This window comes from Cannabis sativa, chromosome 3, assembly GCF_029168945.1.
Source record: "Cannabis sativa cultivar Pink pepper isolate KNU-18-1 chromosome 3, ASM2916894v1, whole genome shotgun sequence".
In the NCBI taxonomy this organism is placed as follows: domain Eukaryota; kingdom Viridiplantae; phylum Streptophyta; class Magnoliopsida; order Rosales; family Cannabaceae; genus Cannabis; species Cannabis sativa.
In genome coordinates, this window is record NC_083603.1 from 2,740,444 (window position 1) to 2,768,326 (window position 27,883).

Here is a 27,883-nt window from a genome sequence, read left to right on the forward strand (position 1 = left end):
TAGAGGAAATTACACTCTATACTCTTTTTATATTGTTTTCTTTTATTTTCACCCTCTTTTTTAAAGTCTATCATTTTTTACCTCTTTTTTTAAACATTGTACCAATTTTACCTCTGTCACTTCAAGATACTCTCCATGTGACTCTCTTATGTTAGGGTAAATTTGATTAATTGATTAATAAAAGGGGTATTTTTCAACTTACCCCATTTTAATAGCACAATACTAAAAATACCAAGAAAAAGATAACATTTAGAATTTTGCCATTAAAAAAAACAGCATTTTTTTTTTTGTAAAAAAAAAAAAAAAAAAAAGAGTTACAATTTTCAAATATTTTAGTAGCAAATTTGCCTTAAATATTATTTTAAGAAGAAACGGATTAATCAAAACTACTAAATCATAATTTGAGCTTAGAGTGATAATCATATGAGTCAAACAAGAATTTCATATTAACAACATTTCTATCCAAAAATGGGTTTCTCTGCTTTGATTCGAATCGCCAAAAGATTATCTTCGTCATCATCTTCATCTTCATTGTTCTCATCCTCAGCTTCTTCCAATGGCCTCAACACCATGCGAGGTGCCGTTTTTTGGGAAACCAACAAACCCCTAACAATGGAAAATTTCCAAATCCCAAGACCCAAAGCCAACGAAATCCTAATCAAAACCAAAGGTTTGATTTTTAACCCAATTCAACTCTCAATTTCTCATTTATTTTTTTTAATAATAATGATCTGATTTTTATGTGTTAGCTTGTGGAGTTTGCCACTCTGATCTTCATGTTATGAAAGGTGAAATTCCTTTTCATAATCCTTGTGTTGTGGGTCATGAAATTACTGGTGAGATTCTCCAACATGGACCCCAAACTGATTCCAAGATCATTCGAAGGTTCAATATTATTATCTTCATTTTCTTTTCTTTTTTTCTTCCTTTGTTGGCTTATTAGGATATCAAATCATATTCTCTGAACTTTTTATTGGCGGTTAAAAAATTCCTTGGAATTATTGACATTGTTATAATAAAGGATTTCTGTCCAATTTAAGTTTGGAGGCTCGATTTAATATATGGACAATTGTCAAGTTAAGTGGTTGTTAGAAAAATTGGACTGAATTTGAATTTAATGATTTTCTCCGAATTATTGACATTGTTGGATTCAAGAGCTTTGGTTCAGTCTAAGTTCGGGGCTTGATATAGTACATGGACCATCACCAAGTTAAGCGGTTGTTAGTAAAATTTAAGTTCGGGGGCTCGATTTATTACATGAATAATTCTCAAGTTAAGCATTCGTTAGTAAAGTTGGTTGGACCGAAGTTGTTGAATCTAACAATTTCAATAATTTATAAAGAATTATTAACGATCTGAAAAGTTTGGGAGAAAAAAATTCTAATTAGCTTTTTTTTTTCTTCTAATTGTTCTTGTTCCTGTGGATTGATGTGATGGTGTATGGATTAGTTATCAATTGAATATTTTTATTTTTTGTTTAGATTTCCAATTGGATCTCGTGTTGTTGGAGCATTTATCATGCCTTGTGGTAATTGTCACTACTGTTCTAAGGTAATAATGCTACTAACTAATTAATTAAGTTCAAGATTCTACATTTCTACTACTGCTTTTGATTCATAATCATTGATTGTTCTTCATTGAAAATGATAATAATAATTAGGGGCATGATGATTTATGTGAAGATTTCTTTGCTTACAACCGTGCAAAAGGAACTCTTTATGATGGTGAGACTAGGCTGTTCCTTCAAGACTCTGGTAAGTGTATAAACTCTGCCCATTCATTTTATATGGAATATTACACTAAACATATTGATTGGTACAATTTAATATCGAGAATTATGGTCTCAGACACTTTCAAGTATCTGAAACACCCACTTGGGTAGAATTCATTTCTGAAAGCTAGCTAAGAGAATAGGGTGCCCAAATAGTTATATACTACCAACCAATCTCATATATGGACTTAATCCCCTTTCGCGACGTCGGTTCCACTTGAGAGTGCATTGATTTGATACCACTAGATACAGTTACTTGGGTAGAACTCACTCCCGAAAGCTTGCCTAGGAAAGCAGGGTGCCAAAGTAGTTATGTACTATCAACTAATCCTATACTTGGTTAATGTGGAATCCTATAGCATCGTATCATGTAGCAACTCTCGTTCGTATTGTCTTGAACTACAGAAATAATGCATAATATCTTATATTTGCATACTTGTTGTCTATGGTGAAAATGTAGGACGGCCGGTGTTCATGTACAGTATGGGAGGCCTTGCCGAGATGTGTGTTGTGCCAGCCCATGGATTGACTATCTTACCCGAATCATTGCCCTATACCGAGTCTGCAATTTTAGGGTGTGCTGTGTTTACTGCTTATGGCGCCATGGCTCACGCTGCTGAAGTGCGTCCTGGGGATTCTGTTGCTGTTATTGGAATGGGGGGTGTTGGCTCAAGGTAAGTGAAATAAACAACAACAAAGGAATGCATCCAATCCTATCTGAGATGATTAACTAGATCGAACGATACAGTTGTTTGCAGATAGCAAGAGCATTTGGTGCGTCTGATATAATAGCCGTTGATGTTCAAGACGAAAAGCTGCAAAAGGCGAAAACTTTCGGTGCAACTCATACGGTAAATGCAATGAAAGAAGATGCTGTTGATAAGATAAGAGTAAGTATTTAGAACTCTATATGTTTGTTTGCATAGTTGAGCAATGAGCATTTTTCTCGGTTAATGTTATTTGATGTCGAGTACAGGAAATCACCGGAGGAAAGGGTGTGGACATTGCCGTGGAAGCGCTGGGAAAACCGCAGACGTTTTTGCAGTGTTTCAAAAGTGTGAAAGACGGAGGGAAGGCAGTAATGATTGGATTAGCACAGGCCGGTGCTTTCGGGGAAGTTGATATAAATCATCTCGTTCGAAGAAAGGTGAGTATGTTCAAGAATTTAGCGTTAGTACATACATTATTATAGATTATAACTAACTATTTGATCGGGAGCAGATAAAAGTGATTGGATCATACGGAGGGAGGGCGAGGGAGGATCTTCCGAAACTGGTGAGATTAGCAGAGACGGGAGTGTTCAATCTGAAAGATGCTGTTTCGAAAGTGTATAAATTCGAGGATGTTGGGAAGGCATATGAAGAATTGAACAAGGGTGCCATTGTTGGGAGAGCTGTGATTGAGATTATGTAAAATGTAAACTAAATTATCTAACTTTTCTCTACTAAGGCTGTCTTTGTTTTATAACACACTAACACTGTTTGGTGTGGTGTGATTAGGGAAATGAATAAAGATGACAGCATTGCTTACTTTGCTCACTTTCATTGTGGAGTCTCTCATAGCTTATATAGAAAATTCTAAGCTTTAATTATGTGTCAAAAAGGGCTATACAATATAGATTGGCACCATCTATCTCTATATTCGATTGTGCACAAAAAGAAAAGAAAAAATATACATAATAACCACAATTTAAGGAACAATTCTTTTTGCTCAATAAAAAAAATAATTTTTCTATCTACAAGTTATGTTTCAAAATGTATTAGTGTACGAAATATTAAGTATAAACATGCAATATGGAACGAATGAAGCATTTGAGGCTTCATTAATTTAGGATACTAAAGAGAAAGACTTTTTTATTTACAAACTTCATCTTAACAATTGTAGACTTGAAAAAGACCAAATTTATTTTCTAAATAAGGGATGAAAAATATTTTATTTTTCCTATAGCTCACAAAATTTTAGGGTCAATTTTGATATTTTCTTACCAATTTTCACTATTGTTGTAAATGAACTACTTTGATTTATAATAAGGGTGGCAATTTAAGTAATGACTCACGGATTTGACATGAAAATGACCTGAAAATTATGCGGGTCGTGTTCGTATTTTATAAATTTTTCGTGCCACACATGTTATGCTCGTGTTAACCATCTAAAATAAATTTAAGAATTTCATTTTACACAAGGACACTAAAAATAATAATTTAGTTTACAACACGCCAACACAACATGAACACGACACAAAATTTTGTAGGTTCGACACAACATAAAATTTATTCGAGTCGTGTTCATGTCCGTGTTTTATAATTTTTTTGTGTTACAAGTCGTGTTCAGGTTAGCTATTTTTCAGTTAATTTTAGACAACACAATCAGAACATGACGAGCCAATACAAATTGCCACAGTGATTATTTCTAATAAAAGATTTTTTTTTTATTTTGTTAATTAAAATTTGTATAAATATATAAAATAAAGACAATTTAGGGGGGAGAGAGAGAGAAATAAGGATAAAACAACAAAAATATCTTATTTGAGTTGAAAATCTTATCACTCTGCAAACTCACTTCTTTCTTCTTCTTCTTCTTCAGCTTAAGCTTCTTCCTTATCCTAACAATGAGACTTGTTATACAACAACTCCATTAACTACCAAACATGGCCTTAACCGCCACCAAATTCTCCGAATTACCCCTCCGAAATTCACTCCCTTTCACTTTCTCTACTCCAAAACCGTCATTTCACATCATCAAACCCTTCTCTTCTCTCAAAACCACTGACCAAACCCCTAACCCAAACCCTAGAACCACCAGATCAAAATCATCATCTTCTTCTTCTTCTCCGTGGCTCAACAAGTGGCCTCCCCCGCCGGGCCGGAAACTTCCCGAATCCACATCTCGGGAACGGTCCGGTTTGAAAACGGAGTATTTGGATAGGGATAGAGGACAAAATGCTATTGAGAGAATTGTTCTTCGGTTGAGGAACCTAGGTTTGGGTTCGGACGATGAGGATGAGGATGAGGACGATGATGTGGGATTGGAGGGTGAGGATGCAATGCCGGTGGCGACTGGAGGAGAGAAGCTTGGTGATTTGTTGCAGAGGGAGTGGATTAGACCTGATTTTGTTTTGGCTGAGGAAGAGGGAGGAGAGGATGAGGAGATGGTTTTTCCATGGGAGAGAGAAGAGGAGAGGAGTGGTGAAGAAGAGAGAGGGGTTAGGGGTTTGGATAATAAGAGGAGGATGAGAGCGCCGACTTTGGCTGAGTTGACTATTGAGGATGAGGAACTGAAGAGGTTGAGGAGAATGGGAATGTTTCTTAGGGAGAGGATTAGTGTGCCTAAAGCTGGGCTTACTCAGGCTGTTCTTGAGAAAATTCATGATAAGTGGAGGAAGGAGGAATTGGTTAGGCTTAAGTTTCATGAAGTTCTTGCTACTGATATGAAAACTGCCCATGAGATTGTTGAGGTTGGTTAAACTTGAATTTTATAACTTTATTTATCATGATAGAATTGTTGATTGACACTTTTGATTAGTAATGTGATATCTTAGAGTTTCATGAAGTTATTGCTACTGATATGAAAACTGCCCGTGAGATTGTTGAGGTTGGTTGAACTTGAATTTTATCACTTTGATCATAATTGAATTGTTGATTGACACTTGATTAGTAATGTGATATCTTAGTGTTGATGTTTTCATTTCCTTTTATCTAATTGTGTTAGAGTTTCATGAAGTTCTTGCTACTGATATGAAATCTGCCCATGAGATTGTTGGGGTTGATTGAACTTGAATTTTATCACTTTGATCATAATTGAATTGTTGACACTTTTGATTAGTAATGTGATAAAAATATTGTTCTCGAACTATGAAAATAATTGCAAATTTGGCCACTTGAAATAGACCCTTGACTCATGCCCATATCCAATAATTTATTTCAAAAATAGAAACGAAATGCAATCGAGTTGCAAATTTACAATAATTTTCATAATTTGAGAAGATTTTTTTTAGAAAAATAATTAAGAGAGGGAAAACTCTACAAGTATCATAGTTCGGAGATAAAAAATATATTTATTTATTTATTTTTAAACTAAATCTGTCTGAATTTTATCACGTTTATCATAATTGTTGACACTTTTGATTAGTAATGTGATATCTTTGTCTAATTATGTTATAGAATTTTTGTTGAGCTATGAAGAAGATGGTTCTGAAACTGTTTTTTTCTTTTTCGTTATTGTTTGATACCTATTGTGGAACTTCTATCCTTGAAATACTAGCTTAAATTTCAGGGCTTTATGTCGATAGAAAGTAAAAATAGGAAGAGGATTTCGCTACTGAAGTTAGGACTGAAATTTCACACTGAGAATTCTATGTTTTAGATAAAGATTCTGTGTAGTTTTCGACTTTGCATTATTGATTAAGTCGGTCTTTTTTGAATTTAAGTTTTTTTGAATGAAAAATGAATCCAAGTGGCACAGGCAACTGAATTTGATCACTTTATGATAATTGAATTGTTGACACTTGTGATTAATAATGTGATATCTTGGTATTGGTGCTGCTCTTTCAATTTTTCTTTGTCTAATTGTGTTATAGAATTTTGAGAATTTCTATCGTTGAAATGCCAGCTTAAAATTTTCAGGGCCTTATGTTGATAGAAAGTAAAATAGGAAGAGGATTTCGCTACATAATATTTAGCTTTTTCAGACAATTTGTTTTGTTGCTGAAAAGCTAGGAAAGAAATTCATATTGAGAACTGAATTCTATGTTTTAGACTAAGTTGATTAAGTCAGTACTTGTCTGTCTTTCTTTGATTTAATTTTTTTTAAAATAAAAAATGAGTCCAAGTGGCATAGGCAACTGACTGTTGTGGCAATGTCAGCGTCGAACAGGAGGGTTAGTATTATGGAGGTCAGGAAGTGTTATGATCGTGTACCGTGGGAGTAACTATGAAGGGCCTTCTAAAGTCTCACCAAATAATCGGGAAAGAGATGATAATTTTATCCCAGATGTTTCTTCTGCTGAAAATCCAATGAGGACGAGTGATGATACGGCAAGTTCAATTTCTGAAAAAAGCAACATGGCTGTGAAAACTACAATCCCCCTTCAGAACATGACAGAAGAGGAAGCTGAGTTTCACAGGCTATTGGATGATTTAGGTCCCCGCTTTGATGAGTGGTGGGGTACGGGAGTAATTCCAGTTGATGCTGATTTACTTCCTCAAAAGATTCCTGGCTATAAAACACCTTATCGACTTCTTCCCACTGGAATGAGATCACGGTTGACCAATGCTGAGATGACTAATTTGCGGAAACTTGCCAAGACACTTCCTTGTCATTTTGCTCTTGGTACCATTTCATTCTTGGAGTAATTTTTCTATGGATATGAGAACTTTTCTTATTTTTGATGTGCTGAATTTCTTGATGAAGGGAGAAATAGAAATCATCAAGGGCTGGCATCTGCTATAATCAAACTTTGGGAGAAAAGCTCGGTTGCAAAGATTGCTGTGAAACGAGGTATTCAGAATACAAACAACAAACTGATGGCTGAGGAGATAAAAGTAAGCTCTAAATAGGTTCCTACTTCTAGCTAAATACTTTTGTTTTATGCATTGTTTATCTATATGTTCTTGTCCCGAAGCCATTATGTGAAATTACTCCATCAGAAAAAAGGATAATATCATGTTTAGTCACAATCTGTATCTCTCTTGTTATCCTATTCCAAATATTTTGCAATTGGCGGTGGAAGCGAACTTCAAAATGATCAATAAACAATTTTTTTTTATTTTCAGATAACAAAGTAGCTCATGGAAATTACTTGCTCTGATAAATTTGTTGGACAATATTTCTTGGAGGATACATTACTCTTTCAGTTGTTGCTTGATCAAGCCAACAACTAAAATGTGTCTTAACTTTGCAGAACTTAACAGGTGGTGTTTTACTGCTCAGAAATAAATATTACATTGTCATTTACCGTGGAAAAGACTTTCTCCCAACAACTGTAGCTACTGCTTTGGCTGAAAGACAGAAATTGGCGAAACAGGTTCAAGATCTTGAAGAGGAAGTGCGGGTTCAAGAGGTTGAACAAAGAATTAAGAAGGCAACAATGGATGTAGTTCCATCGGGTGATGGAGAAGGTCAGGCACCTGCTGGTACACTGGCTGAGTTTTATGAGGCTCAAGCAAGATGGGGAAGGGAAGTATCTTCGGAAGAACGTGAGAAGATGATTAAAGAAGCCGCCATGGCTAAGCATGCTAGGATTGTCAAAAGAATTGAACATAAAATGGATGTGGTGAGTACTCCTTTTGTTTATGTGAATGTATTATAAGATAAGGGATTTTTAAATATTAATTTTTATTTTTAACAGGCCCAAGCGAAAAAGCTTAGAGCAGAGAAGCTCTTAAGTAAAATAGAAGCATCAATGATTCCCGCAGGTCCTGATTATGACCAAGAAACGATCACCGATGAGGAACGAGTTATGTTTCGCAGGGTTGGTTTAAGAATGAAAGCTTACTTGCCTCTCGGTATGTATAGTTCAGAGGTTTTTTTCTTAATGAAGATCGATTCTGTTGTCTCGGATACTAATGATGGTTTGTGTATGGTAATGTGTCAGGAATACGGGGTGTGTTTGATGGTGTCATTGAGAACATGCACTTGCATTGGAAGCACAGAGAACTTGTGAAACTAATATCGAAGCAGAAAACCCTTGCTTTTGTGGAAGATACAGCTAGATTGTTGGAATTCGAGAGTGGGGGAATATTAGTGGCAATAGAAAGAGTTCCAAAGGGATATGCTCTTATTTATTACCGAGGAAAGAATTATCGGCGTCCCATCAGCATTCGGCCAAGAAATCTCTTGACAAAGGCAAAAGCATTAAAGCGTTCTGTGGCCATGCAGCGACACGAGGTTTTTTGTCCTCATCCTTTTTCTTAGCCTCCCACTCTTTCAAGCTAAGTTTAAATGTCATTTTCCGATACTAATTTGTTTCTTATGTTGATTAATGGCATCATGTAGGCTCTCAGTCAGCACATATCTGATTTGGAGGGCGCCATCGAGCAAATGAAAAATCAAATTGTAAGCGAAATATCTCCTTCCGGTCTTTTTTTGCCCGTTAAGAAATCATTAAACTAGGCTAAGTATATCTAGTGTGTGAGTCCAAACATTAAAATGCAAAATATTTGTTTTGACTTTGGGATTGTTACTTCTTATGATTTCTTCTCTATTACATTTGTGTGTGTGTGCTTTGGAGAAACTTTTACCGGTACAAATTTATTAATAGAAAATTCTCTATTCGCGAGTTATCTGCAGGATGCTTCTCATGATGGAAAGAATGACAATATGGTTCGCCAGAATGAAGAATACATCGACGTGAGATTCTCATTCCTTCTTTGGTTTGCTTTTAATATCCTTGTTCTTGGTGGTCATTTGAATTGATGGATTAAAAATATCTTTTCTTGTTTGCAGAGTGAGGATGAAGATGAAGATGATGAAGCCGAATCTGATTGGGAGGATGAAGATGAAGATGATGATTCGGAAGATGACGAGTAAGTTACAAACCAAAAGCTTTGGAAAGCATGATTGCATTACTTGCAAACACTGACAAAAAAATGGCGACGATAGAGAATAATAATAATCGGGGGATGTGTTTCAGAAAAGCCAAATACTGTTTTCGCTGAACTCGTCTAAATTCCTTGATTTTTAAGAGCAGAGGCATGAATTCTGGAGGACGATGAAAATGGATATATTGAGAGAATTAACAACTTCAAGTCAAGAAAAGAGAGGAAAAGAAGTCGTTGCTTTTGCATCTTTACCAAACTGGTGAGTGAGAGGCTTCATCAGTCGCCCCATGTAAAATTAATTATACATTTTTAAAGTAAATTTTTTGTATTTTTTTTTCTTTTTCACATAGGAATTTATTAGTGTATAATTCCTTTGTAATCATGCAGGAAAATTAGTGTATTATTTATCCTATATGGTCCAGTTTTTATAATTGAATAATTATTTTCTATTTTTGAAAAAAAATAAAAGAACATCTCATTTTTTTGTAGATTAAAGGCTATTATATTAAAATAAGAGTTATAATACAATAGACATAAAGTTCCTTCAACCATGAGGTAATGAGCATCCATCGAAAGAGCATACTTAGTTAGCTTATGGGCAACAGTATCCGCATATCTATTAACATGAGATATCTGTACTTTTGCGAAATCGGACACTAACTGTGAAATGTTTGACACTAACTGTGAAATGTTTGATAACAAACAATGAAAATCAAAGACAATAGTTTGATGTGACTTCAATCTGTTGACAACTACTAAAGAGTAGACAATAGTTTGATGTGACTTCAATCTGTTGACAACTACTAAAGAGTAAAGAGTTTGACTCTATGTAGTGAATTGGTAAATGTAGATCATTAATCCATTAAAGATCATACATCAAGGCTAATGCTTCCATAATTTTCGGTTTAAAACAACGTTGGAAAGGTTTGGACATTGCAACGATGGTATCACCATAACTGTTGCGAAGTATTACACCAAAGTCAGAAGTTTTTGTCCTTGCATTAACCGTTGTATCAGTATTCAATTTTAGCCTACCTAATGGTGGATTCATCCACTGTTGAGTTTGTTGAACTCGACGGTTTTGAAAATGAACATCTCATTGAAAAATAATCATTAGTGCTATACATTCAAGAGAAAAGAAAGAAAAATCACTTAAGAGTGTGTTTAGAAATAAGTGTAAAATTACTAAGTAATGTATACTAAAAGTAATAATTACATTATATTTTAAATAATAAGATGTATTTGAATATAAGGTAATAATTATACAAGAAAACAATATATTTTTTTTAAATGGAAAAAAATAATATTTTTAGTAGTTAGTGTTTAAAATAAAATATTTTTAGTAATTATATAGTGTAATTATTTTCAAAATATAATTGAAATCTCTTAATTACCTCAGATCACAATGTAAAATTAAGTAATTACATCTAAACATATTTTGAGAACAATTATAGAGAAGGGATCTCCTAAACATATTAGACGAACAAACTTACAATATCCACAAAGAAAGAATTTCTCCTAAATAAAAGGCATGTAAAAAAAACTGCCCACTTAAGAAAATCTTTCAGAACTTTTGCTTTAAGTTTGGTTCGGTTTAAACTTTTGAAATGGCACTAATCTAAAATCTTAATTTGAGATTTAAATTGCTCATATGATTTAATTGTACTGTTAAAGATGAAATTTTGATCATATTATTCATGTGTGATCATATATTGAATGATCATGATGAAGAATGTTTGTGTCTTTTAATGTTTAATTGACCAAAATGAAAGAATAGATATATATGGCAGAGTTACAAGTACTTTACTTGAACAGAACTTCACAAATTAGAGGCATAGTAACTATGGTGAGCACTACTATAGCATTGAGAGCCATAACCTATTTTCATGAATTGTGAGTCAAACTTCAAGAATTCCCGTCAGTGGCCGACTAATCAATGTCGATGACAAGGAAGACGAAACACCAATCTGTAGATTTCAGCCGCCATGAAAAAAGAATTCATATTCACTGTTTTCATTGGCGCAATATCTGCTGCAGTTGGAGCACTTGATTTCTTTGGTCGGGAGGAAGAAGATTAATTTGTTCGGGTGTTAGGCTCATGACTTGTTGAAGCAATGCCTTCTCCATCTCAGGTGTCAGCTGCACAATGACAAGAAAATGAATATTATGAGTAAACCAGTGAGAAGAGGATAGAAGCTTTTAACAGTTGAGATTGAGAAAGAGAGTATTACCGATGGGGCCCGAGGAGGCTGATTTCCAGGACCCATCTGACCATGAACTACTGGCTGATGTGCAGAAAGCTGAGTTAATGCTGAATTTTCGGGTGGAGCAGGCATCCATGCAGATCCTCTATCCATTTGCATCGGATTTCCACCTTGGTTGTTGAATTCTGCTCCCATAGGCATGTTTCCTCCCTGAAAACACAAACAGAAAGGTTAATTTAGAATTTCAACTTGTTTTTATTACTCAGCAATTTTCCATAACCGGGAATTGTCTTTCTGAAAATAGAAAACTAATTACGATCTTTTTCTCAGAACTTTGACATCTACTAAACGGTGCCCCTTCAACTTTTCAGGTCATTAAAAATCTCCTCCGAACGGTTGGGATTGTTGGATTCAAGGATTTCCATCCAATTTTGTTAACAAACTTACATAGATGAAAGTTCAGGGGGCACGATTTTTGTCCCCCGTTGACATGTAGTAAATTGTAACCCTGAACTTTTCAGGCCGTCAAAAGTCACAGCAGCATCGAAAGGGTATGCCATTCCAACATCACCGAATGTTTCTAATCGAATTAAAGTCATTACTAACAAATGAAAGCAATACCTGATACATCGACTGTGGAGGTGGCTGATTTTGATGTGGATGCTGCGGATGTGAAAATGCAGGCCCAACATTGCCCGGAGGCTTATTACCTGACTAAAAAAATAACAAAAATTAGTCTGAACACATTATCTTGATGATATGCTCTATATAACTACAACCGAATAATAATCCTCCGCTTACATGAAACATGGGCTGTGAATGATGCTGTGGAGGAGGACCACCATGTTGATACCCCCCCATATGAGGAGGATACTGATGTTGGAAATTCCCCATTGAATGCGGTCTTGGTTGTGGTGGCAAAGGCGGTTGTAAAGGCAAATGAGAGATTCCACCTGCCTGCATAGATTGTTGTTGCAATGGACCCGAAGGTGTAGACATTTGGGATTGATGAAGAGGAGGTTGCTGTGAAGAAGAATGGTGAGGATGAGAAGGTAAATTCGGAAGCGGAAGAGATGATGGTGTAGCCTGGGGATGCGAGTGTACTTTAGGAGGCTGTGGTGTTTGCATAGGATGTATAGGTGTAGGCTGAGGAGGCTGAATGTGTACAGAAGGAAGTGCGGGAGTTGAGATAGCCACGGGTGGCTGATTCTGAGGTTGCATCCGTGCAGGAGTCTGCATCTGAGACGAACCAGCTTGGTCCTTAGGACCCACTTGAACTGACAATGACTGAGAAGCCTGGATATTAGACTGCTGAGAAATTTGTGTTGGTTGCTGAGAATGCTGCGGTGGTGGTTGCTCAATTTTCGGAATCTGAACACAAATATCGCATTTACACAAGTAGATCATTAGAAACTCTCAAAGGTCAAAGCCTTGTCATTAAAAAGAAACAAAATTTGACAACAATATACCGCTTGAGGTGGCTGCACCATTCCGAGCATTATCTGTGCCTGGACAAGAAATATGAAACGAACGTAATCAGTCACCCCATTTAAGAAGCAGTTGATAAATACTTTGTTCCTCAATATACAACAGGCCATTTAAATCACGATCAAGCTACTAAAAGTTATGCTAATTGCTTAAAAAGAATTCAGAATGAATATATTTAAAGAAAAGAAAGCATTAAAACAGTTCAAGAAGGCACAAAAATCTGGTCTTTAAATTGACAAAGTAAAATTAGTTTTCTTAAATGATGCAATCGGAGAATGTGAAACTGTTAATTGTTTGTCCGTCTAACAATTTAGAGTTGGAAAGTGAATTATGATGCCACGAGTTGCATAAACAAACTCTGACGGGAGATACTCTGTATGGAAAAATAACAGTCTTAACTAGACAATAGAATTACATTGTGTTTTTCCAATTGTAACTAACTAAAAGTGGCAAAGATCGATGACGACTACAACACACTGGATTGATGTATACGGTATAAAAGGCTCTACACTTCTCTCTTATTTTTAAACATATTTTATGAGATGATAACTTGAACCAGTAGTAGATGCAACTGTGCTCTAAAAAATTCACAAGTTTTCCCTAAAGAGATATCGACCGAGTGCCAAAATTTCCAATCACCACTGTCATTTAAACAAGGAAAAGCACAACAAATTATAATAATCCCTTCCAAACCAACCAAACAGTAACACTATCACAGAGCAACAAAGTAAAGCACAGAACAGTTTGACAATCCGAAATTGTTCGCCATTGGGCACAAAAACAATCATAATTCTCGTAAATTGAAGACTAAATCATTCCCTATATGATTGTAACTCATTATCAGAATCATTTTTCTCAAAGTTTCTCACAATATTCTCATATGAAACCACCAACGAATTATACATTCAACTTAACTTATAGGCCCCAGTAAAGAATCTGTCAGCTAATTCATCGAAACACAGTTGAATTTCATAACCACAAGCCCTAATTTCCATAACATGACATAACAACAGATTAAAAGACTTACAAAACCATTAAAAAAAAAAAAGGAACATCAAAATTCAATCCCCATAAAAACAAACCCTAATTGCAACAAACTTCTCAATTAAACAAAAAAAAAACCCATCAAATTTCACCAAAGTTCAATTCTTTTACCCAAGAAACTCAAAAAAAACAGAAAATTTCACTGATTGGAAACCTGAAAAAGAGCTTTGGTAAGAAGCGGGTTCTGAATAAGGATTTGTCTAGCTTGTTGCTGGTTCTGCTCAATCAATGTCTACATAAAGAGAACAAAAACATTCAATCCAAGAGAACAAAAATAAAAACTTTCATTACGCTAGGTTTAGTAGTAGCGAGCGAATCAGTGTTTGGAAAATGAGAAAATGAAGAAAAAGAAAAAAGAGAAAACCTTCATCTGAGACATGATGTCATAGAGCTGTGATTTGGTCATTCCAGCAAGATTGGATGGTAAGCCATCGCCTGAGATTTGCCTTCCCGCCATTGTCAATGTCGCCACTCACCGGCGAGAGAGAAGAGAATCCGAAAGAGAGCTTTTTTTGTGGTTATTCGTTCGAATACGAACCAGAGATTCTGCGACCGATAAGGGCCTCCTCTAATGGGCCTTATTATGGGCTTTTTAAAGCCCACCAATACTAAACGGACGATAACACGACTCGAAATTCGAACTTTCGTATTTAGGGTATATAATGTAATTTTTTCAATTTTATCCATATTGAAGGGGCAGCAAAATAGGATGATAACACGACTCGAAATAAGATGGGGTAAGTTGAAAAATACCTATTTTATTGATCAATTAATCAAATTTACCTTTAATTTTATATTTATTTGAAACTTTTTATATGTATTGTACCTAAAATACCCTGATATAAGAGAGTCACATAGAGAGTATATCGAAGTGATTGGGGCAAAATTGGTATAATATTTAAAAAAAGAGGTAAAAATAATAGACTTTAAAAAAGAGGGTAAAAATAAAAGAGGATAATATAAAAAAGGTATAGAGTATAATTTCCTCAAATAAGATTCGGCTCTAAAATAAGTAGATTAGGCCTGTGTCTACAATCCACTAGTTTCGAGGCCCGAAAATTTCTATTTTTTTTTTAATTATATATTTTATTAATCTTGAAATATATTATGTTTTTTTTATCTAAATAAGAGCCTAATTTTTTTTATAGTTTACTAAATTTTAAGAGCCACCCTGCTGGAAATTTACATAAAAGTTAGTAGATTTGAGTTCACCTTAAATGGATTCGAGTTATTTTTGGGTTGACCCATTTAATACATTTAATAAGGGATTTTTACAAAAATACTGGGTTTTGGGTCAAAATTTACAATTTTATTGATACACGGAATTTTTTACAAAAATACTGTTTTTTTATAAAACAACCGTAAAACAACAAAACAGAAAAATTAAAAACAACAGTAAAACAACTAAAAAAATAACCGTAAAACAACAGTAAAAACTTAACACAGTACACAGTATGAAACTTACACAGTATTTTTGAAAAAAATTCTGTCCCACAGTATAAAAGTAAAAAAGTAAAAAATTTTAGTATGTGGTGTAATTATTCCTTTAATAAATAGATCGTGTTCGAGCGAGAGAATAAAAAAAAGAATGAGCATTTTGGGTATTCGAATTTTAACATAAGGCACCATTTTTTGTAAAATATTTACATTTTTACGTTCAAAGAATATTTTTTTTATATATTTTAACGGTTTTCCAAAAAATAACACGAAAATAACATAAAATTAACGAGAAAACTACATAAAAGTAATATCAAAATAACATACAGATTACAAAAAATCAACAGCAAATTAACAAGATTACAACATAAAAAGACCGTATTTTCTGTAAATAAAATCAAAAAAATCATAAAAATATTTAAAATTCCGTAAAACTGTATTGTTGTAATTTTTTTGTTGTTGTTGTTTTTATGTTTTTGTGAAATAATCCCTAAAATAACTTTTAAGGCCTCATCTAACGGTCTTATTGTGGGCTTTTTAAGTCCACTATAACCTCATCTGCACTTTTATCTATATATTTTTATGATCAAAAATCTAATTAAGATTACAAAAATATGGATCTACACTTTTTTTCTTTTGAAATTTTTGACCAATTTAATTTTTTTCTTTTTTACAAAAATACCTACGGTTATTTTTTATGTTGTTTCATGTTGTTTCTTTTTATGTTCTTTTAAAAAAAAAGGTTCCAAATTTAGTTTTTAAAAATATTATATTTTATATTTTTACTATTATTTATTGAAAAAAATATAACTATTTTCTTAAAAAAAATCCCTAATTTATTTTGTAAGATACTCCATTTGATATTTTGTTAAAAAAAAAACCTAATTATATTTTTAAAATACTATATGTTATGATTAAATTTTATTACTACTATACATACAAAAAAGGCAGAGAGATGAGTTGTGGGGGAAAGGGTGAAATTCAAATCTCTTCTCGACTGCATCGAGTCATCGACGTTTATGTGGACAGATAAGGTTTGCTTGGTCTTGAACTCGCTCCCCGCTCGAGAGTGAATGTTGGAAAGTACTCTTCGATGACTAAAAATTGTCCAATTATATTTTTTTGCCCAATGCCCCAATTAGCGTGAAACGAGCACTACAAAAAAAAACATTATCTTTAGTGATGATATTTTGGTCACAACATAATTTTTTTGTGACTAAATGTGATTTTTAATCACAACAAAAAGTTATTTGTGACTAAAATATAATATTTAGATAAGAGTTGTCACTAATTTAATTTTAGTCACAGCAAATATTGTAACTAAAAACATATTTAGTCACAACAAATTGTAATGTTTATGACTAAAAGTAAGATTTTTTGTAGTGGAACTTGATTATTTCCTATTATTATACAATTATTTATAAAAGAATATATTAATTATTGTTAGGATTGAATTTAGAGATTAAGATGAGAAGGTTCCAAGAGACAAAGGAGAGATGAAGAATGAAGGAAACACAAAAGTGAAATAATGAAAAATGACCAAAAACCAAAGATATGGTCTTGTGAGTTGGTAACCATTTTAACCACTTCTAATCCTATTAGTAATTTCTCTCAACACATTTTTATAATTAAATATTTTTTGAAAAGAAAAATTGTTAGAAAAAAAAAGAAGTACATGATGATCTCATTCTCTCACAAAAAATTAATCTTGACAGTGTCAAACTCTTAATAAATTAATAAATATATATTCTTGATATATAGATGGACTAATTTTCAACCTTCTAGATGAATTTGCAATGATATATATACAAATAATTAATTATTTTTTAGTAATTAATTAGTATTAATTAGCTACTGTTTAGTGTGTAAATTTGCCAAAATATAGTTATCAACTAATTAATTGATTGGGAAATCATTATATGAACTAAGCACATACTTATATATATTAATTAAAATTGAAACAATATAATTCGATTGGCTATGTGTGGCTCGTGATTCGAATGGACTGCTCCTTGAAGCTATCTCTGATTCTCGGTTTGGGGTAGTAAAGCCTGAGATTGCAGAAATAATTGGTATCAAGGAGGCCTTGAGTTGGATAGAAAGGAAACATTGGACCAATGTTGTAATTGAAACTGACGCTCTGGTGGTAGTACAAGCTATTCAAAGCTCAATCTTAATGCCCTCTCAGTTTGGATTACTTGTTGGGGATTGTCGAGTTCTACTTTCGTCTTTGAATAATGTTTCTTTAAAGTTTGTTAAACGATCTGCAAATAAGGCTGCTCATTGTCTTGCTAGAGAGTCTTGTTTTTCGTCAGATCGTGTTTTTAATCAGCATAATGTTTCTGCTGGTTTTAAGTCTATTGTAATGGCTGAAAGTGTTTAAATAAAAATTTTTTCTCTTTGACTCAAAAAAAAAAAAATTATATATTATTAGCTGGTCATATGCAATATGTTTAGCCTTAATTAATATATAGATCATAAACAATAAAAAATCAAGTATATATTAAAAAAAGAGCAAAATCAATATTATTTATTATTATTGAATAAAGCATAATCAGTGTTATTAATTCTATGTAAAAATGCATATTGATAGAGTAGCTAGGTTTTGTGAGTTTTTTCAAAAATAATTTATTAATTTTTTCTTACAAAAAAATCAATCATTGTCAAAAATCACCATATAGGTTGAAACTAAACTATTATTTATAATAATTAAATTATTATAATATATATATACATATAAATATACACAGTGTAGAGAATTAAGAGACTGATTATTAATTAATAACCATATATTTATATATAGCCGCCAACAAGTGTTATTATATAATTAATTAAGTTGATAGTGATTGTTGTGTTAATTGAGATGATATATAAAAAATGTTTTAATTGGACTAAATTTTTGTAACGTGAAAATATATGAGATGATTTTTTTATTGGTTGGTAGAAATCGGTGAAAGTGGTTGGATACATATAAATATATAATATTATGTCTAAGAAGAAATTAACCAAAATATATATAAAATCTCAAAATATTATAAATAATAAAATCCATACATATTTTTCATATCTACTTTGAATTTTAATTATATATAATATACATATAATAAGTCAATATCAGGTACGAGATTTGTGTTTTTCATATCAAAATTTCCAAAATACCCCTTTTTAAATAAGCAACAATACTATATAGAATGGTGGCAATTTGGTAAATTTGTTTACATAAATGTAACAAAAATAATAGTTTTGTACTTTCCAATTTCCATGATCCATCTTTGTCAAAGTGTTAGCTGTAATAATAAAAGAAAAAAATAATTTAAAATAATAATAATAAAAAAAAAATAAGGGGAATTATATATATTATTTTTTTAACTTTTTTTTTTTTTAAATTTACGGTTTGAATTTTTAAAGTAGTTGCAAGGCTAGTTGCAATAAAGGTTTTTATACGATTTTTTTATTGCAATTTAAGTTAGCTAGTTGCAATAGGAATTTCTATGTAGAATTTCGTAAAAATACAAAAAAAACTTATTTTGAAGTGTAAAAATAAAAAAAAAAAAACCCTAAAAAAGAGGACTACGAATTACAACATTTTATGAGTTAATTTTCATGTTCAAAATTATATACCGTAATATTATTTTTTTAATTTTTTTCATAGTAATATTCATTATAGTTCTAATAGTAAATTTTTTAAAATTAATTCTGAATAATTTACCATTTCAAAAATAAATTTTTTAATATTTTATAGTGTGTATAAAATACTTCAAATTAATTTTTCAACATTGTAAACTATTAAAAAATTTACAAGAATAATATTATAACTATAACAAACATCATTATAAAAAATTAAATAAAAATATTCTAACATATATATTTTCAGATACAAATTAAAGAAGAAATTATAATAAAAAGTGAATGGTACGTAACATTCTTCTTCTTCTTCTAATAATAATAATAATAATAATAGGAGTATATATAGTAGTAATTAATTACCACGTGAGATAAATTAATTAATTAATTAATTTAATAATATTATAGCTAGAAAGAGCTTGAAGTTGAATACTGAAAATAATAATAATAATAATAATAATAATAATAATAGAGCTTATATAGGTGCCATTAATATAGGTGCTGCTTGTTTCACCCCATTTAAGAACATTATTTATAAGTAGTATTATTATTACTATATATTGTGTGAATAAGAATATATATGATGATGATGATGAATATGGAAGAACTCCCACCAGGGTTTAGATTTCATCCAACAGATGAAGAATTAATAAGTTATTATTTAGCTTCAAAAGTTTCTGATTCTTCTTTTACTTGTAAACCTGTTGCTGTTGTTGATCTCAACAAATCTGAGCCATGGGATCTTCCAGGTATGCATCTCTATACATATAAATAAATATATGTGTTTAATTAGGGCTATATTTAATTATTTAAATTGGGATTTTTCAACTGTCAGAAAACGGTAGAATAGGTGTAATTAATTAAGTGGGATAATATAAGAAGAATTTATAGATATAGTTTGGGATAATATATATATATCGAGAAATTAAAATAAGTCTATAGTGGTATTGATCAAATTTATTAATTAATTATAAACAATATTATTAAGGGAAGTTCATGAAGATCTATACATAAGATTATATATATATATATGATATATATATATTCTAATTTGTGATGATCAAATCTTTATATATATATATATGTCATACAAAAAAAGATATGTAATATGTATATGTGTATATTTTTATATTATGAGAATTAATTTTGATGATCTATAATTCTGGTTTTAGTGGACTTTTTTTATTTACAGAAAGAGAAAACAGTGGACTTTAATTAGAAAATTAATTATTGGAAATCATATATTGCACGTAAAAGATAAGACACTGTACAGTAGTATATTATATATATTACTTTTCCTTATTTGTTCATAAAATGATTCAAAATATATAAATATTTTTTTAATTTATATATGTGTGTAAATTAATTAATCTTGCATATATAATTATATCTTAGAGATATTATTAATAATAATTAATTGATCAATTTAATTAAGAAAATATTTATTTATTTTTTTTGCATGCATGTGTTCGTGTTTTCAGAAAAGGCGTCAATGGGAGAAAAAGAATGGTATTTTTTTAGCTTGAAAGACCGAAAATACCCAACGGGGCTTCGAACGAACAGGGCCACGGAAGCTGGGTATTGGAAAACTACCGGGAAAGATAAGGAAATCCTTAGGTCAGGAACCGGTGTACTTGTCGGAATGAAGAAAACCCTAGTTTTCTACAAGGGTAGAGCTCCGAGGGGCGAAAAAAGTAATTGGGTTATGCATGAATACCGCCTTCAAAACAACCATCCTTTCAACCACTCAAAGGTAAGTAGTAAATTTTCTCAGTTAGTTGATAATTGTTAAACCAAGATTTAGTTTTAATTATTATATATTATTATGCGATAAATTAAGCAATTTAAGGTAACTAACATCACAAAAATTATATAGTAACTAATATTATTAATTTTTTTTATATTATTAGAGAGTACTATTTAACATTTCTATATATATAAAATTTATACATGCAATTATGCAACCAATATTACATATATCGATCGATCTATAAATGTATATGCAAATTCTAATTAGTGTTATTTCAAAAAAAAAATTACTTTTAATCACAGTAAAATTTGTGATTAAAAGTAAAAAAAAAGTAACTAATTATAAATTATTATTTCTATATTGTGACAAAAAAATACAATTTGTTGTGATTAAAAACTAACTTAGTAAGTATACCTAAATATTACGTAATTTTTTATTGTAACTATAAGTTACATTTAATTAGTTACAAAAACTTTATATTGTGACTAAATTGTTATCACTAAAGATAATTTTTTTTTAGTTTGTACCCTTGTCTTTATTTTATTATATATTTATTGATGAGTGTAATTATATATATGGTGTTTTTGCATGCATGGATTTGATAATAATTAAGATCATGCACACGTAGAACTAGCTGTGCCAGCTTTTATAATCAATTATTGATAATTAATACTAATTATATATAATCTTAATATTTATTTATATATTATTATTTATTATAATATTTTGCAGGAAGAGTGGGTGGTATGTAGGGTTTTCCAAAAGAGCAATGGTGTCAAAAAACCACAACAAACACAATCATCACACGAGCTATCGATTGAGTCACCATGTGATGATACAAACTCGATACTAAATTACAACAATAATATCAATGAGTTTGGAGACAATATTAATATCGATCATCATCATCATCGCATGATCATCCCTAATAATAATTTTGATCATCATCAACAACAACAACAAGATTTCATCATCAACAATAATAATATGATGATGAATTTAAACAACATAAATAATAATATTAATCCTCTTATAATACCATCTCTTAATTCTTCATCATCATGGAATTATTCTAACTTGCTTAATAACCCTAATATTAATAATCTCTCTTCATCAATGAACTCTTTCATTCTCAAGGCATTACAACTTAGGAATAATATTAATAACAATAATAATAATAATATTGTTTATAATAATAATAATAATATTGTTTATAGTAATAATAATAATAATAATGTTATAGATTTAAGTACTACTACTTCTTCTCAACTACAGGAGCAACCATTCAGCTTGGACTCTTTTGATCAACTCTAAAAAAAACCCTAACTCTTATTATAATTTTTTTTAATTGTAATATTTATCTGTGAAAAAGGGAAGACCCATGACAATTAATGGGGCCTTTTTTTTAAGTTGTATTTTATTTTCATGATTTTCTCTTGTATTAATCAATTGTTGTAGTTGATGTTCATTAGATATGTATTTCAAATAAATTAAGGGAGAATCCCTATTTTATGTTTTGATCCATGTTGTATGTGCATGTTATTAATTCACATTATATATAGATATTTATATCACTATCAAAAATCTTTTTAACTAGTCACAATAAAATTTATAATTTATGGTTAAATACAAATCGATTATCATTCTTATGTTATTACATGTGACTAAATGTATTAATTTTAAAAATTACAATTTGTTATCACTAAATTTATTGTGACTAAAACTAAATTCAGGGTCGGCTTTAGGCATAGGCAGGCTAGGTCCGTATCTAAGGCCCACTCATTTTAGGAGCCCAAATAAAAAAGTACCTTTAATGTAAAAAATAAACATATTTTTTTAATAACTTTTAAAAATACCATTTATATTTGAACTAATTGAACCTAAATGAGATGGGAAATTTACATGGTATACTAACTTTTGCTATTTTTTTACAAAAATACTGTCAGGCGGTATTTTTTACTTTTTTACTGTGTTTTTTATAAGTTTCATACTGCAGTATACTGTGTTAAGTTTTCACTGGTGTTCTACTGGTGTTTTACTAATGTTCTACTGTTATTTTGAGTTGTTCTGCTTTGTGTTTTACTGGTGTTTTATAAAAACATTTGAAAAAAATTCCGTGTGACAGTATTTTTGTAAAAGTTATATAACCCAAATTCCAGTATTTTTGTAAATTTCCCAATGAGATTAACGTCGATCCATACTTAGTTGACACAAAATAAAGACATAATTAATCAAAAAGTTCTTGGGTTTTTGGATTTCGGGCTAAGGCAAACAAACATTGGGCCTAGGCCTTTAAAATCCAAATGGCTTCAAATTGTAGTAATTATTTTAGATTTTTCAATAGATTTGTATATTTAATGGTAACAAAATTAACAATTAGTTACTTTAGAATTTTATTTGGAGGAAAATAGACTCTATACCCTTTTTATATTGTCCTTTTCTATTTTTACCTTCTTTTTAAAGCCTATTATTTTTACCTCTTTTTTTAAACACTTTACCAATTTTACCCATGTCACCTCATTATACTCTCTATGTGACTCCCTTATATCAGGATATTTTGGGTATAATACATATAATAAGAGGTATGTTTCAATAAAATATAAAATTAGAGGTAGATTTAGTTAATTGATAAATAAAAGAGGTATTTTTTAATATACCCCTTTTATTTGGCCATATAGAATGGGCAGAGCTATTGAATTTGAGCCCAAAACAAAATTGATCGGAATAAGAAGGGTGGAAAAAACACGTTTTTTAAAAGGAAACTTACAAAAATATTGGAATTTGAGTTAATTTTTACAAAAATATTGTCACACGGATATCTTTTTAAAAATACTGTGTTTTTATAAAACACCAGTAAAACACAAAACATAACAACTCAAAACAACAGTAGAACACCAGTAAAACACCAGTAGAACACCAGTGAAAACTTAACATAGTATACCGCAGTATGAAACTTATTAAAACACAGTAAAAAAAGTAAAAAATACCGCCTGGCAGTATTTTTGTAAAAAAATAACAAAAGTTAGTATACCATGTAAATTTCCTTTCAAAATGGAAGGATACGCACACCCATTACTCTAACAACTACTTTTTTAGCCCATACACAAAAATGGTAACTTAGAGGTGTTTGCGATGCAGGTGGTACATGGGTTGTGACATTTTTTTAAACCAAATCGCTTTTGTAATTTCTCAAAACGTAACCGCACTGCGAGATCTTAAAATTGTAAAAACTATACTGTAAAAATACGGTGCGATTTGAACCGTAATTATTAAATTTAAAATCGCAAATTGCATTGCACTATGCGGCTTGGAAAAAATACATACTGCAACCGCACTGCAAAAGATTTCAAACTATAATTTTTTGTGCAATATAATACAGTGTAAGCAGTTTGATAAACACCCCTACCTACACCTGTAACTTCTCTTCCCAAGACAAGTCACATTAGCTTGCCTACTATTCCTAGTAGGCTGGTCCATTGGGTCAAAATTACATGTTATACCACCTTTAATTAATGAGATTATTTTACAAATACATAAAAATAATAAAAAATTTATAAAAATACAATTGCATGAAAATTCAAATAATTTTATAATTTTTATAATCTTATTAACAAAAAATGTAATATTTTTATAGTGTACTCTTGTTAATTTATGTTGAATATTTTTTGTTATTTGTATGTTATTATTATTATTTATTTATTTGATGTTATTTTTTGTTACTTTTATATAGTTTTCTTGTTGTTATTATAGAAAGTCATAAAAATATAAAAATAAAAAATAAAAAATTAAACGTTAAAATATAAAATTTTTAATTTAATGTAATTATTCTTTAATTAATTGTAATTGTCTCATTAGAAAGTCTAATCACATTTAATTACCATTTAAGCCCAATTAATCAGGCCCCTTTTTTTAGGGAAATTTACATGGTATACTAACTTTTGCCATTTTTTTTACAAAAATAAGCGGTATTTTTTTACTTTTTTACTGTGTTTTTTTATAAGTTTCATACTGCAGTATACTGTGTTAAGTTTTCACTGGTGTTCTACTAGTATTTTTTAGTTGTTCTACGGTTGTTTTGAGTTGTTCTGCTTTGTGTTTTACTGGTGTTTTACAAAAACACAGTATTTTTGAAAATATTTCCGTGTGACAGTATTTTTGTAAAAGTTACCCAAAATTCTAGTATTTTTGTAAGTTTCCCTTTTTTTTTATGACTTTTTGCCTATAAATACATATATTTTGGAGTCTTTACAAAAATATTAAATTTTCGGTAAAAAATTATAATTTTACTGTCACACGAATTTTTTTACAAAAATATTATCTTTTAAAAAATTACTGTAAAACAACAAAATAGAACAATTAAAATAACTGTAGAACAACTAAAAAATAATCGTAGAACAATAGTGAAAACTTATTACACTACATAATATTTTTGAAAAAAAATTCTGTCCCACAATAAAAAATAAAAATAAAATTAAAATTTTAATATGTAGTGTAAAAATAAGAAGAACCGATTGCAGTACTAAATCAAAATGCTACTAATAAGTTATGGATTAAGACTTGTTAAACATTTGTATTCTTAAGCTCAAATATATATTTCCTAATAATAATAATCTAAATAAGTAAAAGAAAGTATGTGTATAGTTTTTATTTTATAGTTATATTTAAACCAAAACATGTACCACATAATTATGTATTATATATATAATCCATATATACTTTATAATAATTTATTAATTATATATTTTAAATTAATTTATTATTCTATAAATAATATATAGTGCGTGTCACTGAATATATTAAGAACCAGACAACAAAGGCTGCAGAAATCTTAGTGGCAAAGTTAAAGACAAATTAATAAGAATATTTTCTATAAAGAAATACCATTTAATTATATATATATAAATATATATTATCATAAACTTACTTTTATTTTTTGTTTTGAAAAAGGAGATTAACTTACTTTTTAAAAGCCTCTTTATTTCATCAAGGGGCAAAGAATACATTACTTACTTAACCCACCACACCACTAAATCTACATCTAAATCTTGTTAATATTTTCTCATATTTTATATCAAATTTTGTTATCAGAAATTAAAAAATAATTTTTATTATATTACAGTCTACATAATAGTTCAAAGATTTTATTTAAATAATATTTATCAATTAAATTAGATTTTAAATAGTTAAATATACGCGTAATTTTTATTTTGTTATTATGTATAATTAATTATTTTAAACTCATTTCGATAATGTGTATTATTTAAAATTAGTAAAATTATAGTTATAAGTATAATATATACCGCCGTAAAAAAATAATTAGATTATAAATTCTCTAATAATTATCTAAGAAATTTCCTAATATTTTTTTTAATTTAGATGAGAAAAATATCATTAAATTTCATAATTACATCTTTTTAAAAGTGTTAACCCATACGTGTATGTATACATACATAAAAAAAAAGGCTAGTATATATTGAGCTCTTCTTTTTATTATTTTCTGTTTTTATTTTATTACTTTTAATTTTGTGGATAAGAGGGGGATCTCTCTTTTTCAGAAATTAATTATAGTAATAATACAATATACATATTATTATTTTTTTTCTAGTATAGTTAAAAAAGATAGACACTATGATACAAAATTTTTGTACTATTTAAGGCAAAGTGTTACAAAATAGATTCTTAAGGCACATGTGAAAAGAATTATAGTGATTCATTGGATACTAATTTTGACCTTATTATATATTTATATATGAATCTATTAAACAAATTATCAAGTTGTATTTACTTAAATTAATCAAAAGATAAAGTTCAACGATATATTATGAGAATGTGAGAATTATATATTTATACATTACATATTATAGTGATGTATTACCAATAAGTGTAGTTTTGTATTATGTTTTAGTTGAGCCATATCAAGTAATAAAGGAAAAAAGTGTACATATATATTGCTAGTTAGCTTGACAATTAGATGAATTTGCCCTAACAATATCCAAAGATTGGAAATTAATTATGACATGATCAAAAGTTAAAATTTAATTGAATATTGGTGTGGTTCTTATACAAAGAGGATTGTTATAAAGGAGTGATGTTTGATATTAATACTACCATATCTAAAAATTACCTAAAAGTTTAGTAATATTTACTATTATTTGAAGTGTTATACTATGATGTGATGTAATTAATTAATATCGAGTCATGCATATTTAGATTTAATATTAATTATTAAAAATTACTAAAACCACTTGTAAGATATTCTTACCTCATAATACAGTAAAATCTCTATTTAAGAATACTCTATTCAAGAATAACCTCTAATTTGTTATAAAAAAATCAAGTCCCAATTTGGGCAAGTTATAAATAAGAATAACCTCTAAATTGTAATTAATTATACATTTTTTAAGTCTCATATTAACAAAGTACACTTCTATATAAGAATAATTACATCTTAATAAAATATATACATGTATTTTGTAAATTTATTTATGTAAAATTAATAATTTTATTTTAAATTATAATACATGTATGAAATTATATTTACTCTAAAATATTTCTATTATGATATAGTATTAATGATTATTTATTGTTATTACTGTTACATTAATATTTTTTGGTTTTTTAATTTTTTTCTAGTGTAACTCTATTTAGTTATAACCTCCCAATTAGAATATAATTTACTTGGTCCCAAGTGTATTCTTGGATAGAAATTCTACTGTAGTATCGATACGTATAATTCATACCATACAGTACTAATTGTAATGGTAATTGGTGCATTTTGAGCAGTAGCCAATCCCACATATTATACTTTTAATTTGAATATGTGAAACTCAATATTAAATTATACTAATAATAATATCTCATATGAAGTGGTAAGTCCTTCGCTACTCCTCCTCAATATACTAAATTGATGCACTAATAATATTGAGAAATGCTAAAAGATATTAGTAGTGTCTAGCACATTCCTCTATGTCATATCGTTATTAATTAAGTATCAGGTCTCATATAATTTAATATAATAATTTTTAAG

The 27,883-nt window shown here is 30.0% G+C and overlaps 4 protein-coding genes across 4 annotated transcripts in view; 3 read left to right on the top strand and 1 right to left on the bottom strand.

Annotated features, from left to right (window-relative positions):
- The first annotated feature begins 253 nt into the window (after positions 1-253).
- On the top strand, positions 254-3,309 carry LOC115710184 (uncharacterized). Its single transcript, XM_030638527.2, has 8 exons — positions 254-670; positions 750-885; positions 1,482-1,551; positions 1,661-1,754; positions 2,232-2,445; positions 2,520-2,661; positions 2,748-2,918; positions 2,993-3,309. The coding sequence occupies exons 1-8, from the start codon at positions 469-471 to the stop codon at positions 3,182-3,184; spliced, it is 1,221 nt and encodes a 406-aa protein (XP_030494387.1). The 5' UTR covers positions 254-468; the 3' UTR covers positions 3,185-3,309.
- A 946-nt stretch (positions 3,310-4,255) lies between these two features.
- LOC115709104 (CRM-domain containing factor CFM3, chloroplastic/mitochondrial) lies at positions 4,256-9,795 on the top strand. The gene is made up of 10 exons (XM_061112927.1): positions 4,256-5,225; positions 6,634-7,099; positions 7,181-7,311; positions 7,671-8,042; positions 8,118-8,274; positions 8,364-8,656; positions 8,765-8,824; positions 9,059-9,118; positions 9,215-9,294; positions 9,454-9,795. Exons 1-10 carry the CDS (start codon positions 4,419-4,421, stop codon positions 9,464-9,466), a joined length of 2,439 nt encoding a protein of 812 aa, XP_060968910.1. The 5' UTR covers positions 4,256-4,418; the 3' UTR covers positions 9,467-9,795.
- Positions 9,796-10,977: 1,182 nt separating this feature from the next.
- The window catches only part of LOC115711193 (early nodule-specific protein 2), a 62,387-nt gene continuing 45,481 nt past the window's right edge, over positions 10,978-27,883 (bottom strand). The window contains exons 2-8 of the mRNA XM_061112928.1: positions 14,410-14,551; positions 14,200-14,277; positions 12,983-13,021; positions 12,315-12,884; positions 12,135-12,227; positions 11,541-11,723; positions 10,978-11,448 (exon numbers count right to left, since the gene is read on the bottom strand). Coding sequence (XP_060968911.1) covers positions 11,323-11,448; positions 11,541-11,723; positions 12,135-12,227; positions 12,315-12,884; positions 12,983-13,021; positions 14,200-14,277; positions 14,410-14,502 — 1,182 coding nt within the window. The 5' untranslated portion in view covers positions 14,503-14,551 and the 3' untranslated portion in view covers positions 10,978-11,322. The remainder of the gene's footprint in view (positions 11,449-11,540; positions 11,724-12,134; positions 12,228-12,314; positions 12,885-12,982; positions 13,022-14,199; positions 14,278-14,409; positions 14,552-27,883) is intronic.
- Positions 19,614-22,374, top strand: LOC115708730 (NAC domain-containing protein 92). Its single transcript, XM_030636733.2, has 3 exons — positions 19,614-19,855; positions 20,588-20,859; positions 21,589-22,374. Exons 1-3 carry the CDS (start codon positions 19,687-19,689, stop codon positions 22,168-22,170), a joined length of 1,023 nt encoding a protein of 340 aa, XP_030492593.2. The 5' UTR covers positions 19,614-19,686; the 3' UTR covers positions 22,171-22,374.